At 50.0% G+C, this 10,158-nt stretch overlaps 1 protein-coding gene across 1 annotated transcript; it reads left to right on the top strand.

Annotated features, from left to right (window-relative positions):
* The first annotated feature begins 385 nt into the window (after nt 1–385).
* LOC143981315 (class E basic helix-loop-helix protein 40-like) lies at nt 386–9,653 on the top strand. Its single transcript, XM_077479112.1, has 5 exons — nt 386–673; nt 2,225–2,303; nt 3,787–3,894; nt 5,932–6,043; nt 8,275–9,653. The coding sequence occupies exons 1-5, from the start codon at nt 615–617 to the stop codon at nt 9,000–9,002; spliced, it is 1,086 nt and encodes a 361-aa protein (XP_077335238.1). The 5' UTR covers nt 386–614; the 3' UTR covers nt 9,003–9,653.
* Nucleotides 9,654–10,158: the final 505 nt, after the last annotated feature.

Genomic DNA, 10,158 nt, shown 5'->3' with positions numbered 1-10,158 from the left:
CGCTAATTATGTGTTGGAAATGAATCCGCCATGATCAACTTTCCTTGTTTGTTTCTTCTTTGTAAACTTTTTATTGGCCCATCTCTGGCCTAGATTACCCTCCCTGTCTGCTGCATTTCTTCCTCCCATGCTCCTGAAATGTGACGGTTCCCCCCCCTCCCCCCCCCGCAGGCTCATGGTGTCCCCGTGACTATGTGTCTCCTGCCTCCTCCTGTCCTCTCCACACCCCAGTGCTGAGCTGGGAACAGGCAGCATTGAAGGGCACGTGAGCTTCATATGACAGGAACAGCATCTGGCTCACTTGGCATTGGGCGTGCTGCTGTCACAGGGAGGGACACACCACTCCCCCCCACCCCTTCCACCAGTGCAAAACATCCCCTCCCACCCATTTAACTAGAAGCTGGAGCTGCTAACACCATCAGAACTGGCTAAAGGCAGAGAGGAGCTGACATCCAGCAACTATAGAGCCCGGACACCTGGACTGTCACCTGGACACCTCTTCCAAAGCATCCCCAGTCTATGCACCCTACCGGATACCCACATAGGACCCTACTGGCTAACCACATAGCACCCTACCGGATACCCGCAAGGAACTAAAGTCTCATCGTCTTGGCATGGACAGAGTCTCCAGCAGCCAGCCTCCACCACCCTGTCTGGACAGATCCTTGTCTGGGTAAGTTCCCTGCTTGTGTCTGTAATGCTAAAGAACATCATCCTGAGAATAAAGGGATATCTCCGGATAGGTCTCCCCTGCAGCAGAACCCCAGGGGTGCCCGTCTAAATAGGTCTCTCCTGAAGCAGAACCCCATCCAGATAGGTCTCCCCTGCAGCAGAACCCCAGGGGTGCCCGTCTAAATAGGTCTCTCCTGAAGCAGAACCCCATCCAGATAGGTCTCCCCTGCAGCAGAACCCCAGGGTGCCAATTCAGATAGATCTCCCCTGCAGCAGAACCCCAGGGGTGCCCATCCAGATAGCTCTCCTCCGCAGCAGATCCCCAGGGGTGCCCATCTATATAAATCCAGAAGCCCAGGTGTGCCCGTCCAAATAGGTTTCCGCAGGAGAACCTCAGGGGTGCCCGCTTAGATAAGTCTCCCCTGCAGCAGAACCCCAGGGGTGCCCATCCAGATAGCTCTCCTCCACAGCAGATCCCCAGGGGTGCCCATCCAGAAGATAGGTCTCCTATGAAGCAAAAGCCCAGGGGTGCCCGTCCAGATAAGTCTTCCCTTCAGCAGATCCCCAGGGTTGCCCGTCCAGATAAGTCCAGAAGCCCAGGGGTGCCCGCTTAGATAAGTCTCCCCTACAGCTGAACCCTAAGGGTGCCCATTCAGATATGTCACCCCCAAAGCAGAACCCCGGGGGTGCCCGTCCAGGTAGGTCTCCACAGGAGAACCCCAGTGGTGCACGCTTAGATAAGTCTCCCCTACAGCAGAACCCCAGGGGTGCCCATCCAGATATGTCACCCCCAAAGCAGAACCCTAGAGGTGCCCGTCCAGATAGGTCTCCTTCATATTAAATATAAATGTAAATCATTTTATTATTGCGGTTTTAATAGTAACGATACAAATGTGAATATTGTTATTATTGGGATATTAAAGATTTCATTGTAAATATTTTAAAGTTCAGTTTAATATTAAATAATTAAAATGTAAATGTTTTCTATTTGATAATAATGTGAATGTACAATATATGTGTAAATTGATGGTGCAATATAAGTACCTGTAATAAATAATAATAATATTGAAGCGTGGAATTGGAAATATTTCTATTGTGCGGGAAGTTATATATTATTATATAGAAGCCGCACTGAACAATATAAATATTTGATGAAAGTTACTTTGTATTATTAATATTTATTTTAAAGAGAAACATTTAATATGCAAATCCCTTTATAATACAACCTTATGAGACGTCAGAATCCGGTGCCTGATGATTGACAGGCGTGTGAGACGTTTGACACGCCGGAAATTATTTTGCGTTTGCGGCTGTGTGAAGTTTTGCATACAAAATGTTCACAATAATCGCCCTCCATGCCAGGCGCTAGAAATGCTGGTGAATGTTGTAGGGAATGTTGTGGTGAATGTTGTGAATGTTGTAGGGAATGTTGTGGTGAATGTTGTAGGGAATGTTGTGGTGAATGTTGTAGGGAATGTTGTGGTGAATGTTGTGGTGAATGTTGTGGTGAATGTTGTGTCTCCCTCTGACCCGGTGTTGTCTCTCCTTTCAGGATGGAATTCTCCCACTTGTACCCGGTGTTCAAATCCCGCAAAGGAATGAAGAGGTGTGGCGACGACGGCGGCGGCAAGGTACGCCACGCTTTGTGTCCCTGAACTGTGCCAGGAATCCATGTAGGGAAGTCAGCTTGGCAACTTCATTTAGAAAGTGTAGACTGCTCTGCAAAACCTAATTCTGTCTTTGCTTGATTTACTACAAGCACCCCTCAGCTTATTCCACGCACCCCTCGTCTTATCACACGCACCCCTCGTCTTATCACACGCACCCCTCAGCTTATCACACGCACCCCTCATCTTATCACACGCACCCCTCGTCTTATCACACTCACCCCTCGTCTTTTCACAAGCACCCCTCATCTTATCACAAGTACCCCTTGTCTTATCACATGCACCCTTCATGTTATCACACGCACCCCTCATCTTATCACAAGTACCCCTTGTCTTATCACACGCACCCCTCATCTAATCACACTCACCCCTCATCTTATCACACTCACCCCTCATCTTATCACATGCACCCCTCATCTTATCACACGCACCCCTCGTCTTATCACAAGCACTCCTCATCTTATCACAAGTACCCCTTGTCTTATCACACGCACCCCTCATCTTATCACACGCACCCCTCATCTTATCACACGCACCCCTCGTCTTATCACAAGCACTCCTCATCTTATCACAAGTACCCCTTGTCTTATCACACTCACCCCTCATCTTATCACAAGTACCCCTTGTCTTATCACATGCACCCCTCATCTTATGACACGCACCCCTCATCTTATCACAAGTACCCCTTGTCTTATCACACGCACCCCTCATCTTATCACACGCACTCCTCGTCTTATCACAAGCACCCCTCATCTTATCACAAGTATCCCTTGTCTTATCACACACACCCCTCGTGTTATCACACGCACCCCTCATCTTATGACAAGCACCCCTCATCTTATCACAAGTACCCCTTGTCTTATCACATGCACCCCTCATCTTATCACAAGCACCCCTCATTTTATCACAAGTACCCCTCATCTTATCACAAGTACCCCTCGTCTTATCACATGCACCCATCATCTTTTCACAAGCACCCCTCATCTTATCACACACACCCCTCATCTTATCACACACACCCCTCATCTTATCACACACACCCCTCATCTTATCACATGCACCCCTCATCCAATCATATTTCATGGATACATTTCCTCTATACATTCCCGGTGTGGACTGAGGGGTGTATCAGTTTGTAGCGTTGTCTATTTTATTGATCTCAGTAATTGTGATATTGGATCTCAGTTACTTTATCTTTTGATTCCTTTTCCTTGTTGAGTTTTCTGATTGGTCGATATTTTGTGGGGCGCTGGGTGTAGAGTACATTCTGTACCTGTGTGGTGTGGAGTCTCCGCACGTTCCTCTGCACGCCCCCTCCGCTCTGTACAGATCAGACCGCCGCTCACGTGTACTCTCACATGTAGGCTGCGTGCACAGCCGCCGACTGGCCCCCAGGGGGCAGCGTGTTCCGTCTCGGAAAACTCAACGCTCTTTTCTTTTTCCGCAGGACACCTACAAGCTGCCGCACCGACTGATCGAGAAGAAGCGCAGAGATCGCATCAATGAATGCATATCGCAGCTGAAGGACTTGCTGCCGGAGCACCTCAAACTCACGGTGAGTGAAAAGGGGCGCCGGCCAAATGCCACCCGGATAAACGATTAAGCCACGCCGGTCGTTCGGAAATTAAAATGTTTTCACAATAGTCGCATCACATGCCTCTGCGCCGGCTTCATGTGACAGCCATGAGACGCTCTGCATGCATGTGACAACCACGGGGGGGAATGTGGAAACAAACCCAAGGCCCCATGTGACCGAATGTTTGCTCAGCAATAGTTACATCATTCAGTCTGTGAGGGCGGCGCACCAGCAGGGGGGTCCCACTGACGGCTCACAATATTTCAGAGTAGAAGTGACCAATGCCACCAAACAGCGAGGATATGGGAGACTCTGCCATTGCGCCATTTGTGCACCATTTTCTATATCAGGAAATCTCCCCAACAGAATTCCTGGTTCCAACCAATCAGCACGTTCCTTACCAACCCAAATGGCAGAACCGCGTCTCAGCGTTCTGAATATGCGCAACAGCCCGGCAGTGACATATGGGATTATTATTAAATGTGCAGATTTCATTCAAATAATCCCCGGTGATCCCGCCAGGGAGGTCCTCATTCAGGCACTTCCTGTTATGGGGTGACAACTGTCTGCCAAATGTGCTGCTGTGTCGTCACCCTTTTATTGGAGGTGGCTACAAGCGACTACTCTGACACGCACTGTGCTGGAGTGGTCCACTGCAGTCCCTATCAGGAAGCCAGTCCAGAGCAGGTGTACTGGCTCCTCCCCTTCAGTCTTGTACAGGTGTACTGGCTCCTCCCCTTCAGTCTTGTACAGGTGTACTGGCTCCTCCCCTTCAGTCTTGTACAGGTGTACTGGCTCCTCCCCTTCAGTCTTGCACAGGTGTACCGGCTCCTCCCCTTCAGTCTTGCACAGGTGTACCGGCTCCTCCCCTTCAGTCTCGCACATGTGTACCGGCTCCTCCCCTTCAGTCTTGCACAGGTGTACTGGCCCCTCCCCTTCAGTCTTGCACAAGTGTACTAGCTACCCCCCTTCCGCTTTGCACAGGTGTACGGGCTCCTCCCCTTCAGTGTTGCACAGGTGTAGTGGCTCCTCTCCTAGACTGAAATGCCTTCCTCTGATTTCACCGCACACTGTGAGCTTCTCACAGTGTGCTTTACAAACTGTAGCAAGTCAGACAGAGCCCCGCCCCATTTCCTGGCTGGGAGACCTCCAGCATCATGTAGCACTTTCCTTCCCAGCCTGACTGTCCCTGCTCCAACCCCCCCCACAGGGCTTTGGAGAGGAGTACTGAGGCTGGGGGCTGGGATGTTTTCTATGTACAGCCCCCTGCCGGCCCCTCCCGCCAGCCATGATCTGCCCCCTGCCGGCCCCTCCCACCAGCCATGATCTGCCCCCTGCCGGCCCCTCCCACCAGCCATGATCTGCCCCCTGTCGGCCCCTCCCACCAGCCATGATCTGCCCCCTGCCTGCCCCTCCCACCAGCCATGATCTGCCCCCTGCCGGCCCCTCCCACCAGCCATGATCTGTCTGAAATACATAGAGAAGCACAGAGACCCGGTGATGACATCACAGAGTATAAAATAAGATATGTAATGAAATTGGAAAGATTGTATAAAATATATATATATATTGGATGATGATGAGGGAGGATGCGGGGAAGGCGACATAAAAGCAGAATAAACTTTAACTTCTGGGTGGAGTTGGGCATCAAAGACCCGTGTGTTGTGCAATATATGATATACAATATATAATATATGATATACAATGTTTCCGTGTCACCTGGAATTGTTACATCAGAGAAGAGTTATGGCTCTGAGTCATTCACTCTCCTTTACCTGTCTGACTGTAGAGGAATCTCTGTAGATCTCTGTAGCGGAATCTCTGTAGATCTCTATAGGGGAATCTCTGTAGATCTCTATAGGGGAATCTCTGTAGATCTCTATAGGGGAATCTCTGTAGATCTCTATAGGGGAATCTCTGTAGATCTCTATAGGGGAATCTCTATAGATCTCTATAGGGTAATCTCTGTAGATCTCTGTAGACGGATCCCTGTAACTCTTGCTCTCCTTCTTGCAGACCCTGGGACATCTGGAGAAAGCCGTGGTCCTGGAGCTGACACTCAAACACGTCCAGTCCTTGTCCAACTTGATAGAGCAGCAGCAGCAGCAGATCCTGAACCTCCAGAACGGTGAGTGGCCGGTGATTTTCTCATTATCTGGGTGACAGGAAATTGGCAGAGAAGAGAAGTGATTTGTATCACACATTGAAACAATACAGAATTCGTTTTTTCCATTCTGCACTCATGCTGCCATTGCTGAGTAATCTGCAGGAGAAAATGCATTTATTTTCATGGGTCCTCTGCACAGTCGGAAGCTCTGGACCCCGCTCTGTGCATCTTTTGAGTAGTTAACGTGTAACTCCGGTCTCCTGCAGAGCAGTGCAAAGCAGCCCAATAGGAGAGGCGCTGCGCTCTGCAAAGCAGCCCAGTAGGAGAGGCGCTGCGCTCTGCAAAGCAGCTGGACCGGCGCTTGTCCACTTCAATGGATCCTACAATTGGAGCGAACCTCACATTGGAGCTGTACCCTAAGTTAGTAGATACCCCAAATTTCTGATTACTACAAAGTCAGTGTGCGGAGGACTCACTCCGGCCACATCACTACATCCAAAGGTGTAACCATATCCAGAGCAGGCCATGGCACTGCTATGGGGCCCAGAAGCCCAGGGGGCCCCCAGCTATCTACACAGCCATATAAGGAGGCAGCAATCATTTCTGACCCCTTTGGATGAAAGGAATGTAGATATTACAATTCCTGTGCCATCCATGAGTATTCTGTATCAATAACCGCTTGTGAGATGGAGATTACAGACAGGGGCCCCTTAACCATTTTGCTATGGGGCCCCATCCCATAGCTATGGATCTGACTGCTTTCCTCTTAAACTTTGTTACATATTTTACAACATTTATATACACATCATAAAGATTCAGTTCTCAGAACACTGATAGTCTGTAAATCCCATTTTTATAGTTGTGGTTAGAGCACCTGTCAGGTTTTTGTCTGTATCCCCTTTGCTGACATTTGCCCTCACTTCCTGTACCAGAGACACAGCAGGAAGTGGGTGAAAATCTCTCCAAGGGAGGAGGAATTCCCTCTAGGCCAGCTACATGTGTCCCCATTCAAAGATTCTTCTTCTATTCCTGTTCCGGTGACAACAGCAGAATTTTAGGTTTTCCGTAACTGTCATTCCCGATTGTCATTGGGACAAATTGGGTGCAATAAAAACTGGACAGAGAGTCTAGGACTTCTATATCCAAAACAAAAAAATACAAGTTTTTTCTTTGCATACACTGTCAGAGACCATGTTCTATAATATGGGAGGTCTCTTGGTTACATTGACTTTGTCTTGAGGTTGTAGAACAGGGGTCTCCAAACTTTTTACACAGGGGGCCAGTTTACTGTCCCTTGGGCTCTGGGGGGGGGGGGGGGGCTGGATTGTGGCCAGTGGCAGTAGAAAAGGTCCCAACATCAGTGGGAATAAACTGGTCTCAGTGGAAGGAATTGTGCCCCATCATTGGTGTCATTTCAGCCAATTGTTGGTGTCATTGGAAGGAATCGTGCCCCATCATTGGTGTCATTGGACCCAATTGTTGGTGTCAATGGGGGGAATCGTGCCCCATCAATGGTGTCATTGGACCCAATTGTTGGTGTCATTGGGAGGAATCGTGCCCCATCATTGGTGTTATTTGACCCAATTGTTGGTGTCATTGGGAGGAATCGAACCCCATCATCGGTGTCATTGGAGCCAATTGTTGGTGTCATTGGAAGGAACCGTGCCCCATCATTGGTGTTATTTGACCCAATTGTTGGTGTCATTGGGAGGAATCGAACCCCATCATTGGTGTCATTGGAGCCAATTGTTGGTGTCATTGGAAGGAATCGTGCCCCATCATTGGTGTCATTGGTCCCAATTATTGGTGTCATTGGTGTCATTGGACCCAATTGTTGGTGTCATTGGGAGGAATCGCACCCCATCATTGGTGTCATTGGACCTAATTGTTGGTGTCATTGGGAGGAATCGTGCCCCATCATTGGTGCCATTGGACCCAATTGTTGGTGTCATTGGGAGAAATTGTGTCCCATCATTGGTGTCAGTGGGAGGAATAGTGCCCCATCATGGGTGTCAGTCATTTTGCCCAATTGTTGGTGTAATTGGGAGGAATTTTGCCCCTTCACTGGTCTCAGTGGGGGGGGGGGGGGGGTTGTTTGTATTGGTGGATTAAGTGGTGCCCAAAAGTAAGTAAAGGGCCACATCTGGCCCCCGGGCCCGCAGTTTGGAGACCACTGTTGTAGAGGGTCTTACAATGCCCATTGCCTGTCGGGGGTTCATGGTCTCATTTGCTCCTCCTTCTTCTTCTTCCAGGTTGCTCCTCTGATGGGAACAGATCTTCTGGGGAGGAAATGTTCCGTTCCGGGTTCCAGTTGTGTGCGGAGGAAGCCCTGAGGTTCCTGAAAGGCGGAGAGAAACGTGAGCTTGTGGCGCACCTGCACCGCGTGGCCTCTGACCTCAGCCACGGCACCTCAGAAACCACCAAAATCAGCGAGAAGCCCAGTCCTAAAGGGCAAGCCGCCAACTGCGTCCCGGTAATCTGCCGAGCCGCCCCCCTGAGCTGCGGGGAACAGAGTGGTACGGATACGGACACTGACAGCGGGTACGGAGGAGAGGCGGACAAGGTAGAGGGAGCTCAGGAACAGGGAGGTGCCCTGAAGGAAGGGAAAACCACCCCCATGGCTCTGGATAGGCTTATAAAACAAGAACATGAAGAGAGTCCAAAAAAGAGGCCAAGGATGGAGGTGATGGAGGACGAGGCCGGGTTCGACAACAGCGACCTCTCTGTGATGGGCCCTTACCCAAATCACCCACCTTTTTGCCTTCCCTTTTATTTTATACCCCCCTCTGCCTCAGCCTATTTGCCAATGCTGGAAAAATGCTGGTACCCCGGCTCTATGCCAATGCTGTATCCCAATTTGCTGAACCAGGACCGCATGCCACAGGTTCACTCGCCAACATCCATACCCACCATGGACTCCTCGGCCCTCTTACAAGCCCTTAAACAGGTGCCAGCAGTAGGTGCGGATGCCAAGGACTGACTGTAAGTGGTCACAGAAGCATGGGTGTGCAGATTACCGATTCAAGGACTCTCAGGCCACCAAACAAGACTTGCTGCTTACATCCGCCTGCACCGAGCCGCGGTGGAGCGAGGCGGCTCCTGTAGGTTCTAGGAGTCAGGCGGGTGTTGCCGTATCTTGTGGCCGTCGTTGCAGAGTCTGCCCAAGTGGTAAAGGTCGGAGTCCTGAAAGATGTGGAGATATCCTTCAGAAGAGCAAGGATGGTTGCCACTTCCGAAACCAAAAGAAAGGGCGGTAGCCAAGGACTGACCCATGATGCCAGCCGGGCAGCCGGGACTCTCATTGGTCTTCTTCTGCTGTAATTCTCGGAGATGGTTGGAGGTTCTCGAGGTCACCAAAGCTTCATTCCCGGTAATCCAAGACCTTCCCAACCTTGAAGAACCTTTCCTTCCGCACTGAACTTGAAGAGGCTTTGAGAGAAAAAAAATAAAAAAAGAAACATTCAGAAGGGCCCCCGAGGGCAGCTGACCGGCCCCTGATGGTGGGGCTGGAGTTTCCATACATTTATGAATGCACTTTAAACGTTCTCTCCTGGATCCCCTCCCCCTTCCACCGCTCGAGGAGAGAGAGGGAGGAAATATTTTCAGATAACAAATAAATCTATTTTGTGAATCGCGGCTCTTTTGTTTTTCTTTGCCGTATAGAAATGTTGGTGTGACAAAAATAATTCTTCTAGAGAAGTGTTTTCATGATATTTACAAACAAGTCAATTCCCTAGAACCAAATCCAGATCATAATCCCACCGTACGAGAAGACCACCCAGGATGGACATACCTGCCAGGTATCTGGGGCCCCAACTGTCATTCCTCTGGCCAGTCAGGAAAATGCCAGGTATGTGTGGCCCCAACTGTCATTCCTCTGGCCAGTCAGGAAAATGCCAGGTATGTGTGGCCCCCAACTGTCATTCCTCTGGCCAGTCAGGAACTGCCAGGTATGTGTGACCCCAACTGTCATTCCTCTGGCCAGTCAGGAACTGCCAGGTATGCGGGGCCCCAACTGTCATTCCTCTGGCCAGTCAGGAACTGCCAGGTATGTGTGGCCCCAACTGTCATTCCTCTGGCCAGTCTGGAACTGCCAGGTATGTGTGGCCCCAACTGTCATTCCTCTGGCCAGTCTG

This window comes from Lithobates pipiens, unplaced genomic scaffold, assembly GCF_037356315.1.
Source record: "Lithobates pipiens isolate NorthernLeopardFrog02 unplaced genomic scaffold, aLitPip1_a1.2 Scaffold_138, whole genome shotgun sequence".
Taxonomy (NCBI): Eukaryota; Metazoa; Chordata; class Amphibia; order Anura; family Ranidae; genus Lithobates; species Lithobates pipiens.
This window is presented reverse-complemented; position numbering and strand designations above follow the sequence as displayed.

Bases quoted from the DNA above. Each gene is read 5' to 3' on its own strand.
- LOC143981315 (XM_077479112.1), top strand. From the start codon at position 615: ATGGACAGAGTCTCCAGCAGCCAGCCTCCACCACCCTGTCTGGACAGA. The intron at 674-2,224 runs GTAAGTTCCCTG...CTCTCCTTTCAG, and splicing joins CTGGACAGATCCTTGTCTGG to GATGGAATTCTCCCACTTGT. The intron at 2,304-3,786 runs GTACGCCACGCT...CTTTTTCCGCAG, and splicing joins GCGACGACGGCGGCGGCAAG to GACACCTACAAGCTGCCGCA.